Source organism: Chrysochloris asiatica, unplaced genomic scaffold (genome assembly GCF_000296735.1).
Source record: "Chrysochloris asiatica unplaced genomic scaffold, ChrAsi1.0 scaffold00031, whole genome shotgun sequence".
Classification (NCBI taxonomy): domain Eukaryota; kingdom Metazoa; phylum Chordata; class Mammalia; order Afrosoricida; family Chrysochloridae; genus Chrysochloris; species Chrysochloris asiatica.
In genome coordinates this window covers 1,522,511-1,549,984 of record NW_006408549.1, presented here as the reverse complement: position 1 = coordinate 1,549,984, position 27,474 = coordinate 1,522,511, and the positions used below count along the sequence as shown (strand labels likewise).

Sequence of the window (27,474 nt, the reverse complement as noted above, 5' to 3'; positions counted from 1 at the left end):
CCTCACTTTCTTGAAAGATTTCAGTTTTCATTCCATCAATTCCTGGTGCCTTTTTCTTTGCCAATTCCTTCAATGCACTTTGGACTTCCTCCCTGAGTATCATTGGCTCTTGATTATGAAGATTAGTATGGGTTAAACTTCAGTGTAACGAAAACGAGACAACTGTAAAGAAAAAAAAAATCCTCACCACTTGACTAGTCAATAACATTAACATAAGTGGAGAAAAGATTGAAGTTTTCAAAGATTTAATTTTGCTCAGATGAACTATCAACATTCATGGAATAGCAGTCAAAAAATCAAATGATGTATTACATTCGACAAATCTGCACAAGACCTCTTTAAAGTGTTCAAGAACAAAGTTGTTAGATTGAGGATTAAGATGCACCTGACCCAAAAGCCATGGTATTTTCAGTAATGCCATATACATGTGAAAGTTGGACAGTGAATAAAGAAGACCATAGTAGAATTGATGCATTTGAGTTATAGTGTTGAAGGAGAATATAAAAGTATCGTGGACTGCCAAAAGAGCAAACCAATCTGTGCTGGAGTAAGCACAGTTGGAATGCTCCTTGCAAGTCAGGATGGCCGACTTTTTCTCTCATACTTCAGACATATTATCAGGAGGAATCAATCCCTTGAGAAGGACATCATGTTTAGTAAAGTGGAGGGTCAGTGAAAAAGAGGAAGTCACCGAACAAGATGGATTAACACAGTGGCAGCAGCAATGGGCTCAAGATAGTGAGGTTGGCACAGGACCGGGAAGTGTTTCATTCTGTTGTTCATAAGATCGCTCTGATGTCACATAACATCATTAGCCAGATTAACATTTATCTACCTTTTCTTGAGTTTTTACAATAGTGGTCTTATACAATATTTGTCAGTTTTGATTGACTAATTTCACTCAGCATAATATCCTCCAGGAGTTTTGCTATGGTGCTGTAGGATATGCACTGGGCCACAAGGTCAGTTTGAATAGCAATTGTATCCAGGTTCTTCCGTGTGTGCCTGTATAGAAGTTTGTTTATCCAGTCTTCCATTAAAAGGGCTGTTTCCACCTTTTTGAATGGTGCTATGATGAACCTAGGTGTGCATATGTCTGTTTGTGCCTTGGCTCTTATTTCCTGAGGACATACACATGTAGAGAGATTGCTGGGTCATATGTTATTTCTATTTCCAAGTTTCTGAGGAAGTACCATACCATTTTCCACAGTGTTTGTACCCATTTACAGTTCCACCAGCATTGTAGAAGGGTTCCAGTGTCTCCATGCCTATACCAGCATTTATTAGTTTTCTGTTGTTATTATTATTAAAATACATACATTTGATATTTTTAAAGCTTTAATCCTGTATTGAGTGATCATTTACATGGGAGAACATTAGTTTTGTACTCATCCTATCATATTTTTTTTCATTGCAATGATTATATTCTCCTCCATGCATCACCATTCATCAGTATTTGCTTCTATTCCCTTTGTTTTGTTTGTTTGTTTGTTGATGTACACAAAGACTCAGGAATATATAATCATTTAAACAACCAAAGGGCACATTCTGCAAGCCTGCCTCCTGGCTACAAAGAGTCTAGAGTCCTCAGCTGCTCTATATCTCCATGTCATCATCTCTGCCTGTATCTTTGGTGTCCCTGCTCCTCTGGATAGGGTCCCACATTCTGCTTGTGCTCTTCTCCCTTGATAGTCATAAGATCCTCTGTTCCTGGACTGTAAGATTAACTACTTCCCCCTTTATGTTACAAAACTTCTACCTTTACAGTTCTGACAGTTACAATTAGTCGTGATAACAGTTACTCACTATTGAATCATAAGAATCTTATCCCCATCTCCTTTTGCCAGACGCATCTTGACAAGATGAAAACTATTCAGTGGAGATTCTACTTTCCCCTGCGCTCTGAAACTAAACTCTCTCTTGAAAACTTGTAAGCCAGCCACTTTGTGGCTATCACCCCTACCACCACCATCATTTTATGTAGCCAGTGTCTAAGTTGCCCATTCTTATCAACCCTGTGTAGAGAAGGTATATGTTTGATCTGATGTTATGCCTCTCGGTTGGTATTTTAAGCTACTAAAAGTCCATAAGCATAGGCCAAGTTCATCAAAATGTAGCATTTACATTTGTTTCTTTTGTTAAATTTCTTTTTCTTCCTCTATTTGAGTTCTGATCATCAATCAATCAAAGGTAGGTCAAATGGATACTCTCTGCAAGTTTGAGCATTCTTGTGCATTTCCCTTCAATTTCCTGTTAGCTGGACACTTCACTCTCAGCTCTAGACCTCTGTGGCTAGGTCATTCTCCATGGGCTTAGGAGTCCTTGGGTCTCATCATGCTTCGGACCAGTGATCCCTTCCTTTTCACTTTCTCGTCTCCAGATCGATGGGAGCCTATGGAATATGGTTGAACTCAGCCCATATCTCCATTGCTGCTTTTCCCCCTCTTCTACTCACCAGTAGACCAACGTGGTCGCCAGCAAGCTTACAAGCCTGCTTGTGTGTTCCCTTTGAGTTTCAGTTTTGGAGGGGGATTTGTCCTGAAGGGACTTGATTACTTGCTTTGGTTGCTACCCGATGCACAATTTGCTTGTTCTTGTAGTAGCCAATCAGACTGCCATTTTTGTTTTCGATTTTTTCCTGCTGGTCTTTCTTTCCAAGAAGTAACTTCTGTTCCTCTAGCTTGGTCCAGATTGGTCTGCTTGTCCTTTAAAGTGGGAATGTCCCACGTTAGAAAGTTCTGGATGGGGCTCAGGATTCTACCTAAGGTCCTAGACACTGCAAGAGGCCTATTGTATTAGGGGAGTTCTAGAACCCCCTTTTAAAAATTCCAATCAGTTATAGGTTGAAGATGACTTTACAGATTTTCTGTAATTGTATTTCCAAATATTCCTTTCTATCCTCCTCAAGTATCTATTTACAATAGTAGGCAAGGGAAACCAACATTCATTCAGTCCAGCATCTTAACATTGTTTCCCCTCTTTTATCCATTCAGACTATGCCTCGATCCTTGTATCACAGAGCCCTGTGACTCCAAGGTTGAGTATACATCACTATCTCTGTCCCATTTAGTCCATGCAAACCTATCAAAGATTCCTTTATCTACCTAGTTTATCCCCTTCCCCCTTCTTTTGTATTCCCCCTGCCAACACCTGAACCATGATGTGTCTATCCCCTAATCTGTCCTCTACTGTCCCTTCCCTCCCACCTCTGGTAGCGAACAAAGAAATTTTTTTTTTCTTTCCTTTAGTACAGGTATCTTTTCTTAAGCTTCATATTTTTAATGTCTCCATGTTCTTCTTGGATTTTAATTTTCTTGGTATGTTGTAAAGTATTAATTTTCTTTGAGGTTACCCTACAATCTATTAACATTTCCTCCATTTAAAACAGTCTATTTTACCCTGCATTTTACCTAACTGCCTCATCACTTGGATCTCTGTTCCTATATTTTTACCTTCTTTCACATTGTAATTGTTTTGATCATAGACTGATCTCCCAGATGATCTGAATTTGTTCTTGTAGTTATGTTCTATTCTGGACTTTTCCATCTGTTGATTGAGTTCTATGTGGTGTTGCCACATATGTCAATCTGTGGTTGTTACCTGTTTTTGTTGGATGTCAGTCAAAAGAACTCCCTGTAAGATGCTTTGAAGCGCTGGGTTGGCTTTGACAAAGTCCCTTAGCTTCTGTTTATCCTGGAATGTTTTTATTACACCATCATATTTCATTGACAGCTTTGCTGGGTAGATGATTCTTGGTTGGTAGTTCTTTTTTTTTTTTAGCGTTTTATATATGTCTCCCCCATTGCCTTCTTGCCTGTATGGTTTCTGCTTAAAGATCAGAGCTTAATCTAATTTCCTTGCCTTTGTAAGTAACACTTCTCTTTTCCCTAGGTGCTTTTAGTTTTCTTTCCTTATCTTTGATTTTGCTAGAGCTTGATTATGATATGTCTTGGTGACTTTCTTTTGGGATCTATCCTTCCAGAGGTTCATTCAGCTTCTTGAATGCTTGTCTTTTCGTTTTTCAGGATGTTAGGGATATTTTCTTCCAGAAGCTCTTCAACTATCTCCTCTGTGGTCTTCTGTGATTCTTTCTGTTCCAGAATTCCAATAATTCTAAAGTTATTCCTCTTCATGTTGTCCCACATGAATCTTAGACTTTCTTCACATTTTTTTGCTGTTTGTTCTTCTATCTTAGCAGTATTGAGACTTCTGTCTTCCAGATCACTGTTTTTGGCTTCCATATCTTCAATTCTACTTCTTTGCCTTTTCAGTGTATTTTCCATTGTATGATCTTTTATTATTAATAATTTCTGCTGGGTTTGAATTGTTTCTGATGCCATTTCTATATTATTTGATTGTTCCAGTAGCACTTTCATGACTTCCTCCTTATTTTCTCAACTCCTCTTTGGAGCATTTGGATGCACCTCAGTATCATTCTCCTGAATTCCTTCTCAGGCATTTCGAAAGCCTGTTCTCCTTCCAATGGGAAGTTTAGGCCAAATGCAATTTATGTGTTTCAGTTACTCTATCTTATTCCTGGACATGTGTCGAAATTGTCGGCTGTCTCTTGGACATCTTCAATAATTATATGTGTTTTCAATAATTAGATGAATGTATGTTGATATATTATTAAGCTTTCTGATTGCCTCCAGGTAGATGGGATCCAGAGATGGACTTCCCTTTTCATTTTCCTTATTACTTAACTCTGAGTAACTGTAGAAAGTGTTGGCTGTCTATCTGGTATATAGCATCTGGTATTGGCTCTTGCCTGGATGATGGGATTTTATAGGGTATGATTGTAGCTTGGCTAGATGATCACAATTGCTGTCTCGTCTTGGATAACGTAGGGAGAGAAAGAGCCCCTCCCCCCCAAAAAAAGAGCAAAATATGAGCATGACTTTAATGCCCCTTGCTCAGCTGACTGGCCATTCTGGGATACTGTTAAGCTTTAAGCAGTTCCTGTTGGCTCCTCCCCCTGTACGCTGTGGTGTTTGCAGAGCGCATCTATGCGTATGGGTAGTAGATACCCTCTGGGCATGGGGGGAGTGTCCACTCGCTCAGGCAGCCCCCATAGTCACCAGAGTGGAGGTGTGCAGATAGCGAGAGACCAACGAACAGGAAACAGTGTTCACACCATTATCTCCAATGATTGGTCAGATCTCTGTGGTGGGAGTGTTCCTCTGATCATTCACTGGCTCCGTCACACCCAAGATGGCTGATCCAGAATCTGCTGACAGCCACAGATTAGAAAATTCCACATTTCTTGCTTCTGCTACTGATCCCACAAGCAGTAAGCCTTCAATCCTTCTAAATATACCTTTATATATAGTTCAGAGTTCTGGGACTGTCCCCAGAACATGCTTCATCTAATATTATGTGTTATTACTGTTGGAGGTTTGCACCCCGCTTCTCCCTAATCTGCCATTAAGCTCCACCTCCTTTTATCTGCTTTTTTGAACTATGTTCAATGCTTTTATTTGCATTTTTCTAATTCCTAATGATCATGACTTCTCTTCATATGCTTGTTGGCTGCTTGCATGTCTTCCTTGGTAAAGTTATCTGTTCATATGTTCTGCCCACTGTTTAGTTTGGCTGTTTTTCTTTTTTCTTGTGGAAGTGTTATAGTTTTAACATAAATTTGGCAGATTAATCCCTTGTTTGGTAATTCATTGCAAAAATACTTTTCCCTCTCTGTGGACTCTCTTTTCACTGTTTTGGTAGAATCTTTGATACACAAAAGTGTCTAATTATTGGGAGGTCCCAGTCATCTATGTTGCCTTCTATTGTTTGTGTGTTTTTAGTTATGTTTGACAGTGTATTTATCTCATGTATTAGAGTCCATAAGAATGTCTCTATATTTGAATTGATGATCTTTTTCTATGTTTTATGTTTATATATTTAATCCACATTGACTGTTTTTTTATATGGTGTGAGATATTGGTCTTGTTTCATTCTTTTGCAAATGCACTTCTAGTTTTGCCAGCACCATTTGTTGAAGAAACTATTTCTTCCCCATTTAATATGTTTTGAACTGCTGTCAAAAACCAGATAGAGTTACTTCTGAGTTCTCAATTCTGTTTCACTGATTTATTTATTTTTCATTTTACCAGTAACAGGCTGTTTTGACCACTGTGACTGTGTAGTAGATTTTCAAATCAGGGAGTAAGAGGTCTCCAACTCTGTTGTTCTTCTTAAGCAATGCTTTTACTATCTCATGTCCATTAATTTTCCATGTAAAGTTAGTGATAAGTTTTTACCTCTCTTTAAAGAATGATGTTGTAATTTGAATTGGGGTTGCATTATATGTATAGATTGCTTTGGATAGTAGTGGTCTTTTCACAGTGTTAAGTCTTTCTATCAGTAAGCATGATGTTGTTGTTGTTAAGTGCCATTGAGTTGATTCCAACCCACAGTGACCCTGTATAGGGTTTCCTAGGAACAGCTGGTGAGCTTGAACCACTGACCCTGCAGTGCTAATGACTTTGCAGTCTGATGCATTAGACCACAGTGCCACACCAGGACTCCATAAGCATAAGTTCTTCTATTTTTTAAGTCTCTTGATTTCCTGTAGTAGTATTTTAGGCTTTTGCATTTTTGAAATAGAGCAGTATATTCCCGTGCATAAATGCCTTCATGCTGCTCATTGCACAATTTTTAAAAGTACAAGGACCTGAGTGATGTGATACACATTTTTTTTTTCCTCCAAATGAGGAAGATGTGGAGAATATAAAAATATGGGCCCTTATGGGACCAATGGGCCATATTTCTTCCATGATAAGAATTGTCCTTGTGGTGCATTGGTTAAATGCTTCAATGCTGTTGGTTCGAACTCACCTGCTGCTCCACAGGAGAAAGATACGTCAATCTTTGGTATATAGGTCTTGGGTGCCATATGGGACAGGTCTACTCTATCCTGTTGGGTCTCTATGAGTTGTAATGGACCCATTGGCAATGGCTTTTGTTTTTATTTATTGATATATAAAAGGTCTTCAGTAAAGAAAACTTTCCAAGATTATTGAACATAGCAGTTCCAAATAAATGTTTTCTTTATAACCTATCTATAATTGCACTGGAAGTTTTAATGTTGTTAGATGGCTGAGTAAATGCAGTCATAGCAACCGTAAATACAACAAAACAAAATGCTGTGTTGAGGCCACTACTCCCACCACTGTGTCAGTCCATCTCATTAAGGATCTTCCTCTTTTTTTTGCTAACACTCTATCAAAGCATGATGTCCTTCTCCAAGAACTGTACCTTCTTGATAATTTGTCCAAAGAATGTGAGCAGTAGTCTTGCTATCCTCGCATCTAAGTTGCATGCTGACTGTACTTGTTCCAAGACAGATTTGTTTATTATTCTAGCAGGCCATGCTATGTTCAATATTCTTTGCCAACACCGTAATTCAAAGGCATCAATTCTCCTTCGATCTTCCTAATTATTTAGTTCAACTTTCAGATGTATATGAAACAGTTGAAAATAGGATGGATTGGGTCAGGTGCACTGTTCTCAAAGTGACATGTTTGGTTTAGAATACTTTAAAGGGTCTTTTATTGCAGATTTACCCAATGTAATATGTCATTGTTTGATTTCTTCACTATAGCTTCCATGGACATTGATTGGGTATCCAGACAAAATGAAATCTTTGGTAGCTTTCATGTTTTCTCCAGTTATCATACTTTTTATTGATCAAGTTGTTAGGATTTTCTGTTTCTTTCATTCAGGTGCAATCTAGACCAACGGTTGTCGTCTTTTATCTTTATCAGTAAGTGCGTCATGTCTTCCTCACTTTCAGCAAGCATGGTTGTGTCATATGCTTACTGCCTCAAATTGAAATATTAAGAATTCTGTGAGTAAAATATTACATGATATAGGTAGCATCTGAAGATGAAAGGAATTCACAGAGTCACTGTACCCAAAAGGACAGCATTCAGCCATTAAAGAGGTTGCATATGATTAAGAACCAATGATACTAAAGGAAGAAATCTAAGCTTTATTGAAATTCTTGATGAAAAACAAGGCTCCAGGAATTAATGGAATACCAAATAAAATATTTCAGCACACTGATGCAGTGCTGGAGGTACTCAGTTACACCAAGAAATTTGGAAAGTAGCTACCTGGCCAACTGACTAGAAGAGATCCATACTTGTTCCCATTCCAAACATCCAACAGAATGCAAAAATTAAAGAAAATTCCTATTAATATCACACACAAGTGAAAATTTGCTGAAGATAATTAAAAAACTGTTACAATAGTACATTAACAGGGAATGGTCAGAAATTCAAGCCGGATTCAGAAGAGGATGTCCTGATATCAGATGGCTGTTGGCTGCAAGCAGAGAATCCCAGAAATGTGTTTACCTGTGTTTTACTAGCTATACAAAAGCATAGGGCATTATGAATTATACCACATTGTGAATAACATAGCAAAGAATGGAAATTCCAGAACACTTCATTGTATTCTTATGAAATCTGTAGCTAGACCAAGAGGCAATTGTTCAAATTCTGTGACTTAAAATGAGGAAAACTGCATCAGAGCTATATGCTTGGGCTGTATGTAGAAGAACGTGCCATCAGGATTGGAGGAAAACTCATTAACAATGTGATATGCCGATGACACAACTTAAACAGAATATACTTAGGAAATACTTGGTGGTGGTGGTGGTGGTACTTGTGTGCCATGGAGTCCATTCCAACTCAAAGCAATCCTGCATAACAGTTTCCAAGGCTGCACGTGTTTACAGGAGCAGAAAGCCTCATCTTTCTTCTGTGGAGTGGCTGGTAGTTTTGAACTGCTGACCTTGAGGTTAGCAGCCTGACTTATAACCACTATGCTGCCTGAGCTCCTTTGGAAATACTTGGATAGTGTAACAATAATTTGAGTTGATAAATCATTAGACAAAGAGAATATAAGTAAAATTATAAAAAAGGATATATGTTTAGAGATGTGTCAGTGTAAGAATGAACAATGTTCCATTAAACAATTATTTGCTGAATGTTTATCAAGATGAATATGACTTCCTATTTTGAAAACATTATTTTGGAACAATTCAAGTACAAAAAACTTAGGACTCACAAAGAATGATTATGTATGTTGGTTGTGTATCTAGGGAATATCGTTCACACAGAGTACAATGTACATGCTCCTATCTAGAATTGTACTGTGTACAATGTATACATTAGAACATGTTGGTATTGATATAAATTATGATTAAAATGAACATACCCTGCAATTATGAAGGAATGATGAAGCAATTCATTGTTTGGGATTTTTATATATTTAGAAATGAGTAAGACATGGGTAACAGTTTGTTTTATTAAGTTTATAATTTGTTTGATAAGACAGAAAGAATTGTGTGTTCTTAAACCAAAGTAAGGAAAGTTGTTGTTGTTAACTGCCATCGAGTTGGTACTGACTCATATAGTGACCCTATCCACAACAGAACGTAACACTTGCCCAGTCCTGGGCTAACCTCAAAATTGTTGTCATGCTTGAGCCTTTTGATATTGCCACTTTGCCAATCCTTCTTGTTGAGTGTCTTCCTCTTACTCTCTGACCCTTTACCTTACCAAGCATGATATCCTCCTTTAGTGACTGGACCCTCCTTGAAAGCATGATGTTGTTCTCCAAGGACTGGTCCCTCTTTATAATATGTCTGAAATATGGCAGATGAAATCCGGCCATCCTGGCGCCTGAGGAGTATCTGGCTGTACTTCTTCCAACACAGATTTGAGCCATGTGCCTCAAACCAACCTACCAGTTGAGTGCTTATCTGAAAGTGCCACACCAGAACTCAGGATAAATAATCTGTGGCTCTCTCAGAAGATATTACACTTAGATAAAATAATTTTTTGAACCTCTGGGCTCTTAGTTGGTGTTGTTATATGCCATCGAGTTGGTTTTGACTCATAGAAACCTTGTATAAAGTTTCTGAGGCTATAATTCATTGTGGGAGCAAAACGTCTCATCTTCCTCAGGCTGTGTGGCTCATTTCCTACAACCTTCAACCTTGTGGTTTGCAGTCCAGTTCTAAGCCTACAAAGCCACTGCACTCTCCGGTATTTATTTAGTCATGGATTTTTTGTTACTGTTATTTCCTTTCTTGTATGTACCAAGGGGCCTCAAGAAGGTCATGGAAAAATTCTATTATCTTTTCAGTCTGTTTTTCTATGAACTTTTTGAAGTCCTCTTGTATTTACAATATTCTTAGCATTGTCTTTCTCACTCCATTGATATAAGGAATAATTATAAATCTTTAGGAAAAAAATCTATAAAGTGTGGACTGAATTCTAGAATACTGATTTGCAATTCTCCCTCGGTAGAACTTGTTATCTTAATTTCCCAATGTGTAAAAGTTTAGTTCATGACAAAATTTAGCTTTCATCATATATTGATACAGAAATTAATGTTGCTTTATTAACAGCTGAGTGCTAAAAAAAAATCCATCATGAATTGCTTCATTTCATAATTCTAGTAATTGTTTAAAATATTTTGATTTTCAATTAGATAAAAAAGTTAATATTGGACTAAAAAGTTATGTAGCACCAATTATTGTGAAACTTGTCAATTTTCCCATCATTCAAATGTAGTTAGCCAACTTTTCAAAGTAGCTACCTACCTTCTAAATAGTAACCTATGTCTATTACAGACAATCCTTTAGATAGTATTTTCAGTTTAACTTTTCCCTCAAATATGATTTTAAGAATATTTCATAATTATTCTAATTCTTCTCCTGAAAGCAGACTTATTTTTATTAAATGTTTACCTTTATGTAATTTTACCATTTGAGGAGAAATTTTTATTCAAAAGATGGTAATCATACTAGTTAGATTATCATATTATCTTTTGATGAATAGTTGTTGACAGAACAAAGACAATACATCAAAGCAATTTGGAGAAATGAAGGTTATAGTTTAACCTTCACAAAACATTCAATAAAACATTTTGTATGTAATTATTTTTCTGTTTCATAATAATCGTATCATGAAATGTCTCCAGTCACTCAAGTACTGGCTCATTTGATTTTCTTGTTTTAAATTTCATTAGTTTCACTGTATAAATATAACTTGTGATCTGAGGTCATCTTACATTTTTGTGCTTATTTGCATGAATTATATATTTAGGGATCACTTTAAAATCTATTTTTATTTTGTTTATAACTAAAATTTTTATTCCAAACAGTTCATAAAAATTAAGAAAGTTTTTTACTTTTTAAAGTATTATTTATCTTGCTCACATGGGTCAAATTTAGTATTTTTAAGTTCCTTCAAATATAGATAACTTAGTATAAGTGCATCTAGTTTTATGAAAATACACGCTAATAATTGTTTATATTAAATAGAAAAGAATCATTTGTTTATATGATCTTTGAATGATTTATACTTTAAGCTATGGGTAATTCTTTTCATGCTGATATGCTGATTGTGAGTGTTGTCCGTCCTGGTGGGTGAATATATTCACTCTAGGTTCCCAAGTTTCAATCTGGTGGTAGTAGAGGGGCTAATATGAGTGAGAGACTTATGTACTGAGCTTAAAAAGGGTTAATCATTTCTCCCACCCTGCACTGATCTAATGAGAGAAAAGGTAGTGGAGCCCACAGCAGGCCGCTTGTTACTGTTGACGTCAGTGCAAACCATGATAGAAATGTTTAGCCCTAAGGGAGGTTTATGATTGAACAAAAACACTAGAGTTATTTTGATAAGGGATAATGGTGATGGGGCCAAAACTATAGCCATCCCTGCGCTCTGAAGCAGGCGAAGGATAAGGGGGTTCAAGAATTTGCTCTTCTTGACAAACAAATGATAAATTCTGTTAGAAAAATAAACTCATAATTTGGTCAATTTGCAACAAAATGGTGAAAGAATTAACCTGTATATTTTAGGACTTGGCAAGAGGAGATGTGGGAAAAATAGTTTAGTATCTCTAATCTGGCTCAATTTTTGCTGTAGAATTGGAAACAAAGCAGAAAATTAATGCTTAAACATATTTAACAATACCACACCAAATGTTGTAAGTCCAAAAGGAAAATTGAAACTGTATGAGGAAGAAGAGCAAAACTTTTTCTCACAAGTACTTATGTTTTAAATTTGAAGTCACAGTTTTCTTAGAATTCCTACAAGTAGAAAGGAGCTCTGATGGTGCTGTAGGATAAATATTGGGCTGCTAACTTCAAGGTTTGCAGTTTTAACCCACCAGTTCTGTAGGAGAAAGATGAGGCTTTCTGCTCCCTTAAAATTTACTGCCTAGGAAACCTATTACAGGGTTGCTATGAGTCAGAATTGACTCAATGACACTGAGTTTGGTTTTGAGTTCTAACTGCTGCCGTTGCTGCTGTGTGCCCTCAGGTTTGGTACCAACTCATAGTGACACTGTATAGAGTTTCCAAGGTTGTAAATCTCAACAGAAGCAGACAGCTTCATCTTACTACTGCAGAATCAATGCTGATCTTGCAGCTTTTAGTGGTCCAATGTGAAACCCACTATGTTATCAGGGCTCCTTTGAGTTATACTTGTTCTTGTTGGTAAGTGCTGTCACATCGGTTCCAACTCATACTGACCTCCAACCTTGAGATCCAGTGCTTATCCTATAGCACACCTGTTGTTGGTTTCAGATACCATTTTTCTTGCAATTTTTCTTTCTTGGTAGTATGATGTGCTTCTGCCTTTTGAAAGGAGGATTTAATTTATGCATGCCTTTACTCTAAGAATCTTTCCATAATGAAAGGCATTGTTGTTGTTAGGTACCATCAAGTCCATAGTGACTCATAGCAACCCTGTGTGAAACAAAACAAAAAACAAAACAAAACAAAAGGTTGGTCCTGCACCAACCTCCCAGTCCTTGCTATGTTTGAGACCATTGCTGCTGCCACAGTGCCTATCCATCTTGATGGAGGTCTTCCTCTTTTTCTCTGACCCACCACTTTATCAAACAAGATATCCTTCGCTAGGGACTGGTCCCTTCTGACACTATGTACAAAGTTTGATAGATGAAATCTGGGCATTATGTCTTCCAAGGAGCATTCTGGTTGTACTTCTTCTAACACAGACCTGTTTGTTCTTCCAGCAGTCCATGGTACTTGCAATATTTTCCTCCAACACCGTAACTCAAATGCATCAGTTCTTCTATGGTCTTCCTTATTCCCTGTCCAACTTTCACATGCGTATAAGGTTATTAAAAATACCATAGCTTGGGTCAAGCACACCTTAGTCCTCAAAACGACACCTTTGCTCTTGAACACTTTAAAGAGGTCTTGTGCAGCAGATTTGCGTAATGCAATATGTTGTTCGATTTCTTGACTGCAGCTTCCATAATTGTCAATTGTTGGTCCAAGTAAAATGACGTCTTTGAAAATTTCAGTCTTTTCTCCATTTTCATGGGTGTTGTTTATTGATCCTGTGGTTAAGGATTTTTGTTTTCTTTACATTGAGGTGCAACCCATACCGAAGGCTCTGGTCTTTAATCTTCATCAGTAAGTATTTTTTCTCTTTCAGCAAGCAAGGTTGTATTATCTGCATATCACAGGTTGTTAATGAGTCCAATCCTGATGCCCTGTTTTAAGTGTAGTGAAAAAGTACAACCCTGTCGCACACCTTTCCTAATTTTATACTGTATGTTTAGTCACTGAAAACCTTATGAATAGCAGTGGAACACTGTCAGATATCACCTGAATATTGAATATTGGAACACGATGAAGAACACCAGAAAGTTGTCAGATATAGTTCTGGAAGAGGAGCCCCTCAGGTTGAAAGGCACTTTAAAAATACGACTCGGGAACATGTGACGATGTGAATGTAGTAAAGAAAGGCATAAAAGCCAGAGTGTATTACTTTCTGTGGAATTTGACTTTTGAAAATGAAATCTTTTTCTCGGATTAATTTGTGATTTTAATTAGATGCTGTCTATAGGAGCTCTGATAGCGTAGTGGTTACGAATCGGGCTGCAAACTTCAAGGTCAGCAGTTTGAAACTACCAACTCTTCCGCGGGAGAAAGAAGAGGCTTTCTGCTCCTGTAAAGATTTACAGCCTCAGAAACCCCGAACAGGGTCACTATGAGTCGGAACCGACTCCTCAGCACATACCAACAACAATAATAGCTTACCAAAACCATGACTTTTAAAAAAATGCTTCTCTAAGTTCTTGAAATTTCAATGATAGCAGATTAAAGACCACTTCCCCCATCTCCCCAAGAGAAGAATTTGTATGCAAGCCCCAACAGTAGTGAGGTTTGTTATATTTGATGTATTGGGACAATGAGTAGGTTGTCTTTATTTTTAAATGGGTCATTTTTTGTCACATTATTGCTTTGCTGTTCCTGGTACAACATGTGCTTGTTCTGTAAAAATCTTCCTCATTTGGTCTTCTGGAGATTCCGGAAAATTGAATTTTCTTCTATTTAAAAGATGTTATGAAACAGTGAGGTCCAGGTAGCTTTATATAGGGTCTGCATATTCCCTTGTCTACATGTCATGTACGGTGTGGTGCTGTAAGGTAAGCATTGCAGTGGTAACTTTGAGGTCGGTGATCCAAACCCACCAGCCGCTCCTCGGAAACCTTGTACTGGATTGCTGTGAGTCAGAACTGATGCTAGGGTACATAGCAAGAGCAACAACAGGTGTCATGGGATTGAATGTGATAGTCATACTTGTTTTAAAATTGGTTTCTTACAGGATTTTGACTTAATTTTAGATGTCAGGCTAAGGACTTGACTTTAAGATGAGTGTCTTCTGCTCTGAGAATTTAAACTTAAAAACATACTGACTTGTCTTATATTGTCTTCTGTTGAATTTTAAAGGATATTTTGTGGCTGCTGATGCTGGTCATGACTCCTTAGCATAGGAAACAACCCTTCTGTTAATCACTTTACGTACATTTAATCTTAACATTTTAGGAAATAGCATTATAATAACCAATTTACAGAAGAAAGAAATGCTCTGAGAGAATCAAATACCTACCTAAAGTCACCTGTGTGGTCTCTGATGTCCTTACCTTATATCAGACTGCCTGCCAAATAAACTATATGCATATGTAACTAATGTTTAATGTATATACAAACATGCATTTTTAAAACAAATAGGCATTTCATAGTGTATTTCATTAGTTCTTAGCATGTGGACTTAGGCTCCTGAGTTTTGTTTGTAGGTATTAAATGTTTGAGTTTTTTAAAACCCAAACACTTGTTAACTAATCCTGAAAAAAAGAAGGAATAATTCTTATCTGGCACCATCTCCTCCTGCTTGTGAGTCTGGAGGGTACAGCTCCCAGCTCGGGCATGTTTCCTACAGGTATATTAACTTCCTGAGCAGAGCACACACAAATAGGTAACGTTTTGAAATGCAACTAACTGTTTTAGCTCTAGATTTAGAACCTGACCCATAGTTAGGGTTCAGTAGGTACTGAATTGAATAAGCTTGCCATTCATACTTCTACCTAAGAGACACTTAGTCATATAAAACATCCAAAAATCGATTTCAAATTTACTAAATTTTGTAGCATCTTTTTATATTTGAATATGTGAGGCATGATGAATATTTTGCTGATTTTAAAATAAAGCTAATGACATTGGTGTAGTTACTGTAGATTCATGTAAAATTATAGCAGGGGTATAGTTTTTCTATAAAACTATATAGTAAATATTTCAGATTTTGTAGGGGCCATGAAATTTGTGACAACTACTCAACTCTGCTGAAAACCAGCTATGAACAGTGCATACATGAATGGGTGTGGCTGCCACCCAGTAAAGATTTATTTACAAAAACAGGACAAGATTTGTCTTTTGACCATAGCGTATACACCTTTCTTTATAAGGAAGTGCTTATCCTTATCACCCTAACTTGCTCTGGATTCTTAAATAATTTTAGAGAAAATTTTCATGGCATGCACGCACAGTGCACCTATAAAAACCATTTGATTGTTTGTTTATATTAGTTGATGATGTCGGAATGTTACAAGTAATTATTGCAGGTTTTACATTATAGAAACTTACTCTAAGTTATATTTGCTGAAGTTACCAATGCTTGGTTGTGTTTTTTTCCTTACCCCAGGGAGATTCCTTACCAGCAGGTGATGACTCACCATTTTCTGATTCTGTCACTTTGGAACAAACTACCAGTAGCATTGGTGGATCCAGTGGGCGTGTTAGTTTATGGATGCAGTGGGTGCTCCCCAAAATTACTGTCAAGCTCTTTGCTCCTGATCCTGAGAATAAAGGCACAGGTACAAGTCTATTTTTCTTCCCAAATTAGATGATTAAACACAAAGGAAATATTAGAATTGTTTTTTTATTGTCATTTATAATTGAGTAAATATCACTAGATCTAATTGAAGTGATGTCTGTTAGCAATACTAATAGTTGACTCTTGCCAATATTTAGTATGTATGTGTTTTTATGCACATATTCTCTGACTTTGTGATATGTAACTATGTCTTGTTCGTATTGAACTTCACTCTAAAGCCTATGAGATTAGTTTTCACAAATTATCATATTGACACAGTATATTATTGTCATTCCATGATTTGTAAAGATCCTCCATTGGTATCTGAGCATAGCACTTCTAACATTAACTGGGATTACTACGCTCTTGAAATACGTTACATTGTTATTAATATTCACTTATTATTTAAGAAGCATGTGTGGTTAGTGAACAGATTGATCTCAGTGCCTCTCTAGATGTCCAGGATGTATGTGAAAGCTAAATGTAGAAGAGCAAATGTTAATACTGATTATAAAGCCTCTATGGATAATAATCTGGCTCTTTTTTTGCAGAGGTTTGTATGGTCAGTGAACTAGAGGATCTCAGTGCTTCCATAGATGTCCAGGATGTATACACCAAAGTCAAATGTAAAATAGAGAGTTTCAATATTGATCACTACAGAAGCAGGTAAATTATACATGATGAATGTGGAAAAATCTATGTATTTTTAATTAAGTCAGTTTAAGAATTTTTCATTTTAATTTGGCTAATTATTTGTTTTTAAAAATTCTTATTTGTTTTAAAAAAAACAATAATTTAATTATTATTAAATTATTTCTTTCCCAAAGAAGATTTTTTACAAAGTTAAATTATTTAATTTTACATAGTTTTTATTTGTATATGGAAATATAAAAATGTTTTGTTTTATAAGATGATTAAGTCTGTTTGTAATATCTTCATTGCCATTTTAAATGAAAAAAAGCTGCTTTTTCCAATCATCTCACATCATATATTATATGTGTTGTGTTTTTGTTAAGATGATAGAAACACAGCTAGTGGCTCTTGTTTTTGCTGCATACTCCCCATTCATTCTTTTATATTAGTGTTTATCGTACATTGAAAATGGAAGAATATCTCACATCTTTTGACAATCTGTGTTGTTGTTGTTGTTGTTAAGTGCCATCGAGTTGGTTCCGATTCTGCAACCCTGTATAGGGTTTCCAAGGAGCATCTCGTGAGTTTAAACCAGCAACCTTTGAAATCTGCTTATCCTACAGTGTTACTCTTTATACTACAAATGATCAGTATACTTGTGGTGGAGGTTTCTAGAGCCATATCATTCCTTCCATAATAAATTTATTTGAAAAGGCTGAAAACATACAATTATTATTTGTTTGCAATAATAAGTAATGGTAGTGAAAAGTTAAGTTTTAGATATTTTCACAAAGTTCTATTACGGTTTTGTCATTAATTTTTCCCAAACAAAAAGTTTTTAAACTCTATGCTATATACCAGTACCTGGTGTTTTGCTTCTTAAAATTGAAATATAATCAACATACCATAACATTCACAAGTCTTCTTTTTAAATTATTTTTTGAAAAGCATAATATTTTAAAATTTCACATTGTTTTGCCTTAGATAGGCTTAAAAAATCCTTTTTTTCTCGATTCTTAATATTTATTTATTCAATAGTTGTTTACTGAATACCTACAAAAACATGTATTTCTCTACACATATACATGTATTTCATGCCCTAAAAATAGTCTTTATTTAACAAGTTTCTAATTCTGTATTAAAGACATTTCCGTTTTTATCTTTTATTACATATAACATATTATTTATGTTAATAACTACTCATCTGACAGCGGCCATACCACAGCTGAAACTTTGTGCTATAATTGTAAAATACAAAATATCATTCTGGATATATACTAAGACCTGTTTTAATACTGTTATCTTACCAAGCAGATGAGAATCATTTTTGTTACAGATTTTAATGGCAAATGATTAATTGGAATTTAGTAATGTATTGTTTAGCTTTTTAGTTGTTGTCCAATGATATGTATCATATCAAAATAATCATTTCAAGCAGTTTATTAATATAATATTATAGTTGAAATAATTTCTTAAGATGTTTATGTTATAATTTGTATTCTATTTCACTGTTGATTTTTTCATTAAATTTATCAAAATTTAAAATATTTAATAAGTTTATTTATTTATTCAATCAAAACTTTATTGAATGTCTATTATAAATGATACCCTCGCCTAAGCACTGGAATATATTATTTAACAAAAGTAGACTTAAATCCTACCCTCTGACCTACTGCTTAGTGGGAGACATAGAAATAATCAACCAAATACACTTTACCATTGGAACAGACTATCAATGCAGTACTGTCAGGATGTAGTGCTAAATTGTTCTTTTGATTGTATTGTTATATCCATCTTTTAGTTCAGGATAGTGTTGTTTACATCATAATTTTGAAATAGTCATATATGCTCAATTTTTTAACTCAGAAAATTTGAATAGAATAGATAAGGTGAACTTATGTTTTCCAGGCCAGGGGAAGGTTGGCAGTCAGGACATTTTGAAGGAGTATGTCTACAGTGCAAAGAAAAACCTGTGGTGAGAATCATTTAGTAACTATGATTTTTGAAAATTACAAAACTTTGTCTTTGTTTTATATGTAATAGGACTAATGGTTACAAAAATTAGAGCTCAGAATAAATTCTTTTTGACCTAGCCTCCAATATTTCAGTATGTTTCAAAACTCTTGATTTCTTTAAGATGATCATGTTTTGTAATCATTTTCCTGTTTTACCAATTATGCAAACTTATCAAAAAAGTAAAGGTAAGATTGCTTTTTATTAATAAACAGTATCATTAGTGTATTATTTTGTTGATTTTTAAAAAGTTATTCCCATCTCATAACTGAGTTCATGCTGGAGTTTTCTTTACTGTAAGCTAAACACGGTGATTTTGCACTAAAAACAATTATTTTTTGTTTACTTCCATTAACAATGCTTTTGCAGAAGATGGACCAGACAGAGGCCATACTCTAGCAGTGGCTCAAACCTAAATCTGTGCAAAACAAAGCAGAATGAAAAGCTATCCAGATTTTTTTGCTTATGGCTTTTATTGCTTTTTGTCTTTTCACCTTCTTTGCTCCTGCCCATCACTTCAAGCCTTGGGGAAGAGTGTTGGTCTTTGGGGCAATGTGGAGGTGTCTTCCTGTCCTGCACTGACAAGCTGAACAGACGCACATTGTTGGTTCGACCCATCAGCAAGCAGGACCCTTTCAGTAATTGCTCTGGCTTCTTTCCTTCTGTAAGAAATCATTCTTAAATTATGCTACCGAGCTGCCATTAACAAGAACCCAGAGAAGGAATTTGACCTTCCCATAGAGTCAACTCTTGATTTCCTTGTCGTGTATGTCATTCAGTGTGTCAGTTAACTATAATGTATTTTTGTCATTGACTGGCTTTCTACTGTGGTTTGTTTGTGTGTCACTTACACATGCTTTTTGTCACTCTGCTTTTATAAATATGAACTAACTTTAAGAAAATCAAATCAGGACATTGAATATAATGTCCTTTTTATATTGTGCATTTGAATTGAATGATCAAGAGTTGACAGTACTGCTTTTATTTATTTTTTTATGATTCTTAATGAGATTGCTTTTTTTGGTTATTTTCTTCTATTGTTATACTATTGCCTTCTCACAGCTAATTCAAAGTACCACATTTGGTGTCCTCTTTAATCTGGACAAGTCTATACTTCTGTCATTGATTGCATAGTAGGTAAATGCTATACTCTGTAAACCCCTGACTTTTACAGAAGCTTAGCTCTTTGCTTACTCTGATTTTTCTAATGACACAACATATCTGAATATATTCTCAAGCTATCTTTTAAGTGACGCTCTTAAAACGTGTAGTGGTACATGTAATCGTTTTATATTAAGAGCAGATTGGTAATAACTCTTAAGAACTTATCAAATCATTGCAGATATTATATATTCTCTCTGCAAATGTGAACTACTTATCCATTTCTATTGTTTTATATAGATCTAAGGGGAGTTCATATAAATCTAGCATTTTTAAAATTAATAACATAAATAATTGTGTTTCTTGATTTAATATTTAATACCTTGCATGGTAAATGATGTTTTTCCGATTTGATTGATTTAAAATATTTTAAAAGATATACTCTTGTTAGTGCTGGAAAAAGATATGTGCAAAGTATGGCTTTCATGTCTGTGGTTCTCTTTAGATTCATTTTCCACTGAGTGTTCATCAGTGTCCATTAGGAAAATGTTTTCTAATTTCAGCTTGTATTAAGAAAACCCAGTTTTTGTTAACATCTTTAAAGATGTTCCCTTGAATATTAATTTTTCTCTATTTTTATTATTATCTTAGTAGCAATTAAATTTTCTAACTTTTAAGTAGTATAAAATATTTGATAAATGTAATAAATTGTCATATATAATAATATGATGCATAGCATATATAATTGTGTATTATTCTCATGTAATAAAAATTATATGACAAATTATACATAATGTTCTGTGAAAAGTAATATTTATTTTATCTGAATTCCAGTTAGTATTCATTCCTTTTTCATTTTTTCCTTATATTAAGGGAATGAAGGAAATAACACTTATTTGAAAAATAATGTAACTCTTATTAAAACAAATGACTTCTTATATTCATGGTGTTTACTTTTTTAAGAGTTTACATTCAATATTTGTACAAATATTTTTTCAGATCAAAGTATTCGTATGTAAAACAGCTGTCATACTATTCTTAGGATTCAGATGTTGCTGTTAGTTAACATAGCCTCTGTGTTGGATTATTTTCACAGTAGTAGTTCCTCACAAAAGTCCAGTTTAGATACAAATGCAAAGTTGCCTGTGTTCTACCCACTCCCTGAATCCGAACCTGAACAATCACCTTCTCCACCCATTTTTACCTGCTCTTTAGCAATTGGAAACAGTTACTAATAGATAAAAAATTATTAGGCCTGAGGAGAGGGGTTGGGAAGCTTAAATATAATTGTTGTTATTGTTAAGTGCAGTTGAGTTGGTTCTGACCCAGATTTCTGGAATGTAATTATTGTTGTTGTTAAGTGCCATCGAGTCGATTTTGACCCATAGCTACGCTATATAGGGTTTCCAAGGAGCAGCTGGTGAGTTTGAACCACCAACCATACGGTTCAAATGACTGCAGTCTGATACATTAGCCCACAGCGTATTAGCCAGGACTCCCCTGGGCTGTAATAGCTCACTATAATTTTAGATTGAATAATTACCATAAAATAATTTATTTACATTAATGGGTTCTAAGAAATATCAGTCTTAATATTGAGGAATACACAAACATAAACTTCACTCTTTTCAAAATATGCTCTTTTTATTATAATTTGTCTACAGAGTACAATTTAAATTTGAAAATACAACTAATTTTGTCAAAAATATTATTGTTACGATGTAATGTTATATCTTAATTTACAGTATTATACTTCAGGAGTATGAGTTGTAAAAGAGTTGATAGGTTTGTAAACAAGGGGACAGTCACTGAAAATGCACAAGTTTTAAAACACAAATATTGTCATGTTACTATTTCCAGTGAGCATACACTAACTGGTTAGCTCACTTATCAATGCAGATATCAATGAGGCTCATCTGATGAGCTCTATGAGTTGGAACCAACTTGAAGCACCAACAATATCAGTGCTCTTCTGGGGGCCCTGGTGTCGCACTGTTTTAAGCATTCAGCGGCTAACTGAAAGGTCGGCAGTTCAAACCCACCAGTCTACTCTGCTTCAGTCAGATTATGACCTGGGAAGCCCTATGGGACACTTCTATTCTGTTCTGTAGGATTGCTATAAGTCAGCTTGACTCAGTAAATTTGCCAGTGAATTTGGTTTTCAGTTTATCTTCATATAAGCCCAGTTATCAAAGGAAAGCTTTTAACTATAAAGTACCACATATTTCAGGCAATCATCTTGCCTATTTGAGATCCTGATCACAAATAAAAATGCAGTATGTGGTTCATTTTCAGTTTCACCTGAATAAACATGACAACATATTGATACCTTTAATAAAAAAATCAGCAACAGTAGACAGAATCTCTATGTGATCTATAAGTTCTTATGCAAATCAGGAAACGAAGATGCAATGTTAAAAACCAGAAAAAAAGAATGAAATACTCTTGAGTTCTAAACTAGAACTCAGGATTACTAATTTTCCATTTAATTATTGTAACATTCTTGGAGGCTTTGGCCCATACACAGAATTGATCCGTAATGTGGCCATTAACAGGCATAGGATTGGTAAGACTCAATAAAATGTTAAAATACTAATTGAAGTAATTTTCTGCTTTGAAATAGTTATTTCTTTTATTTAAGTAAATGTTTATTTTGCTTTCCTTTTTCTGGAACAGACTACCACAAAACTTTTAGATGGCTCCCATCAGCAGCATGGATTTCTCTCTCTGACATACACAAAAGCTGTAACAAAAAATGTCCGCCACAAATTGATATCAAGAAATGAACGAAGAAGTTTCCATAAGTTATCAGAAGGTTTAACAGATGGTTCTCCTCATTTTCTTCATGAGATTCTTCTTTCAGCACAAGCCTTTGATGTTGTCCTTTGTTTTCCTTTACTTAATGCCATTGCAAGTATATTTCAAACTAAACTACCAAGGACTCAAAAAGAGAAAAGAAACTCTTCTGGTCAGCCCATGAGGACCCATACGCTGACTTCACGTAACTTACCTTTGATTTACATCAACACAAGTGTAATCAGAATTTTCGTTCCCAAAACAGAGGAAATACAGCCTACTATTGGAGGTACTGTCTTCTGATTTGTTTGTTTGAATAATTTTCTTTTAGAAGATTTAGCTTTCAGTTTGTTTTTTGTGTTTTAAGACACGGGCAGCTGATTTAATTTTCATTTTGGTGTATTTTAGCAGTAAATATATTATTGTCATTCTAGAAATCCAGGAAATAGGTCAGGAATACTGGGTAGATGTGTGACTCTATTATTGTTGTTGTTGTTAAGTGCTGTCCAGTTGGTTCGGATGCATACAGACCCGGTACAGGGTGTTCAGGGAGCAGCTGGTGAGGTCGAACTGACGAATTTATGGTTCAAACCAATCTTGCGGTCGAGAGATTATCTTAAAGTGCCGCATTATTAGGAGATTACATTTCCATTATTTGCTAGAGTAGAAAATATGAGAGGTATTTTTTCAGCATTTTTGTTAGTGAAGGTTATACTTTTATCTGTTTTATTAAACTCAACTGTAGGTAGATTTTATATATATATATATATGTGTGTGTGTGTATGTATATATATGCACACACATGTATATTCACAAAATTTAATTTTAAAAAGTGACCATCATTATAAAATGTACTAAAATTATATGCTTTCATGTTTACCCAATGTTTCCTAAGACAGAGCTTAGAAAAAATGGTTACTTACCTTGTTTCTGTGTTTTCTTCTAAGATTCTTAGTGCATTCTGAAACTATTCTATGGTTTTGTGTGTTTTCCTTTTTAAGTCTTTATCCCTACTGCTTTTAAATCCTGCATTCCTCCCCATGTCTTCCCCCTCCTCCACCATTTTGAGTCAACTTCCTTCTTGTGGTAAGTGTCTCCCCTCACCCAAGTTAACACCAAGTATCTACCATCCAGCCGATTAAATGATTCCCCCTCTTACCCCCTGCGTTGCACTCCTGGTAACCATCAAAGGATGTTTCTTTCAGTGTGAAAACCTTTTCTTGACTTTTTATAGTAGTGGTCTCATACAGTATTTATCCTTTTATGATTAATTTCACTTAGTTTAATGTCCTCCTGTTTCTTCCATGCTATGAGGTGTTTTGTGGATTTATTATTGTTATTTGCTTAGTATTCCATTGTGTATATGTACCAAAGTTAGCTTATTCATTCCTCCGTTGGTGGGCATTTAGGTTTTTTCCAACTTTCTGCTATTGTGAATAGTGCTTCCATGAATACAAGTATATAAATTTATTCATGTCACAGCTCGAAGTTATGTAGGTTATAAACTGAGTAGAGGGATGACTGGCTCATATGATATTTCTATTTCCAGTGTTTCAAGGAAATGCCATACCAATTCCCCCAGTGGTTACACCATTTTACAGTCCCATCAACAGGTGTATTTTACTATATTTGGAATTGTTTCTTTAATGTTTTTTTCACCACACAGAACAAATCATTATGTATGCTATATACTAAGAGAGATAGTTTGCTAACTGATTTAGATATGAGCCATACCTAACTATTCCATTTTATGTACAAATTCAATTTACAGACAGATTTAGGAAGGGAAACCATTCATAATCTGGGGGATTACCTGTACCCATCTTCTGACAATATAATCTTCCATATTTCTCTATGGACTTTAGGAGTTATTTTAAATTTAAAAATCTTTAATGCTAAAAATTTTTGCAATAAACAACATTTTAGGTGTGATTTTTGGTGACTTGGCTTGATGTACCTGGAGAATAAATGCCTAACAAAATGCTAAATCAGATGTTAAGAGAGACTGTCAAATTACTGTTTCAAACGGTGCAACAATTTATACGATTTTCACATTTGATCCCTAATAGTGGCCTACCAAACTTTGAGTCTTTATCACTCTCATTGTTGAAAAATCCACCAGTTTCTAAGAAGTTACAAATACACTCCTTCTCAATGAATAAGAGTACTTTGTATAGTAAGCTTTTTGCCTGCATATATTACATACATCTTTGCATTTGTAATTTTTGCCCTCTGCTTTATTTGTCTGTGTTTGTGTATATATGTCTGTGTGTGTATGTTTGTATAAAAATTCTGAGGTATTATGAACTGCTGGAATATCTACCTGAAATTACAAACATAAGAACGCATGCCCAAAGTTAACAGATTTTGATATGTTGCATTGTTAGCTTTTTTTTTTTGACACGTTGTATCCATTGCTACTATTAATTGAAATGATCATAATTTACCTATGAAAAGGTTAGAGTATATATTTCTTTATTGAAGTGAAACTCACATAATATAAAACTCACCTTTTTACCACTTTAAAGTGTAGAGAATTTTTATATGTATATATTCATGTTGAAAATCAAAGATTTCCATTTAACATATTTGAAAATTATAATGTGACTAATAAGGAAAATAATTGAAGCAGCCATTGCTGTAGAAATAAATATGAATCATTAAATAACTAGTAACATAGTCAAAAGCAAAGGATGGTATTCATTGTAGTCTAGAAAAACTTCATAAAGGACCTTAGTTGAGTAATATTTTTATCCAGTTTATTAAATTAAAATATGTGTGTAAGCTTTGCTATAATCAGTTTAATCGCAACACTAAATTTTGCCATGTGATACCACTGAGAAACATTTCCGTTATAAAATCATCACTGAATAATCATTTCTCCACAACTCAGAAATGATCCGTAGATGAAATGTGACTTCATTTCCTATGAATATCCCTAAAGATCACTTGTTGTTTTGTGTCATCAACTTGGTTCTGACTCATTGACCTTATGTAGGATTTCTGAAAGTGGCTGGTGGGTTTGAACTTCTGACCTTGTTGTTACCAGTTCAGTGCTTAGTCTACAACTTTTAATGGTCATTATTTTACACATTTATTTGAACTATCTTTTGGTCTTCAACTGAAAATACGTCAATAGCTAAATAAAACCTTTGGTTGGTAGCTTTCGGTAGAGCAGTCACCATTGCTATGTGCCATTGAGTCGGTTCTGATTTGTAGCAACCCTGTTTAGGGTTTCTGAGGATCAGCTAGTGAGTTTGAACCACCAACTTTGCAGTTCAAACAGACCTTGTGGTTCAGTGCTGATCCTACAAGTACCCCAGCAGGACTCCTGGACACCCATAGTTATGGCTTTATGTAAGTATAGCATTACACAATGAGAAACTCAAGTGTCTTGGAGACTTTATATGTTCTGTTATGTTGAATTATATTGAACATCTTAAAAGAAAGTTGAAGACTCTAAAAATGTTGGGTTTTAAGAAAATGTAGCTATTATAAGCAGCAGAAATTTATGTTGTCTGTTAATCTTGTTTTTGCTAAATGCCCTCAAGTTGGTTCCAACTCATAGTAACCCTGTATAGGGTTTCCAAGGAGCAACTGGTGTGATTCAAACCAATGACTTTGTGATTCAAACCAACTTGCAGTCCAATGTTTATCCTATAATGCCTCACCAGAACTGTTAATAGCATGAAAATTCTACTCTTTTTACAAACTTTTAGTTATTGATGCAAGCTTATGAGTTTAGTGTTGTTTTTAGCGTTTTCATTTTTCATTCACATACACATGCGTGTATCTCTATACACACATACACTACTTTCCCCACGAAAAGATAAAAATTAGCAGAAATATTTCATATTTTATTAACTGTGAAATATTTTAATACTTCATTTCTAAAATGCACTTAGTGACGAACGATGTTGATGTTGTTTAGTGCTGTTAAGTTGAGTGACTCTGTTTACGTTTTTTGAGGAGCAGGTAGTGGGTTTTTGTGTTTAGCCATCCAGTACTTATCAAACAGTGCCACACTAGGACTCTGTTAATGATAATTAAATGATATTTAACATTGGAATATTTTATTTGCTGACGGTTGTGGCCCATGCTGCTCTATGGGAGGAAGATGAGGTTTTCTGCTCTTGCAGAGATTTGTAGCCTTGGAAACCCTATATAGGGTCGCTTTGAGTTGGAACCAACTTAATGGCACTTCAACAACAACAGCTTATTTGCAGAAGTAATATTGGAAGTCTGTCTTCCCACCTGAGTATTGTGTATATTACCTGTACTGATCATCAGTATTCTGATTCTACAGGTATGAACTTCCAGCCTGAGCTCTTTATTTTACACTGTTGTTGTTAAGTGCTGTTGAGTGGCTGGGGAGTTGGAACCACCAACCTTGTGGTTTGTACCAACCTAGAAGTTGAGTGTTTATCCTGCAGCGTCACACCAGGACTCATTTAAGACTAGAGGACGTTTTAAAAAATTGAATATGTCTTCTAGAATGAGTAGTTCCTCATGAAGCTCAATTCTTATAAATAGAGGTAAAGCAAAGAAGGAAGTCATTCATTTTCATGTTAAAAAGGGTTCTAGAGGAAACATTTCCTCATATGGTCCAACTATTAACTGCAGGTGAACTAATCCAAATAAGGAAAACCTATTTCTTTCCAACTATAAAGTAACTGAAAAACTGACTCAAGGCATTTTCTTGTATAAATATATATTTTTATTA

The 27,474-nt window shown here is 35.1% G+C and overlaps 1 protein-coding gene across 3 annotated transcripts in view; it reads left to right on the top strand.

Moving 5' to 3' along the window:
* VPS13B (vacuolar protein sorting 13 homolog B (yeast)) overlaps nt 1-27,474 on the top strand; it is a 1,072,080-nt gene that overhangs the window by 531,863 nt on the left and 512,743 nt on the right. The window contains exons 25-28 of one of the 3 annotated variants that reach the window (XM_006859183.1): nt 16,038-16,209; nt 16,760-16,874; nt 19,377-19,518; nt 22,632-23,040. In XM_006859183.1, the coding sequence (XP_006859245.1) occupies nt 16,038-16,209; nt 16,760-16,874; nt 19,377-19,518; nt 22,632-23,040 (838 nt within the window). Of the gene's footprint in view, nt 1-16,037; nt 16,210-16,759; nt 16,875-18,749; nt 18,817-19,376; nt 19,519-22,631; nt 23,041-27,474 lie in introns of those variants that run through there. The other 2 variants (XM_006859184.1, XM_006859185.1) reach the window with 2 other exon arrangements.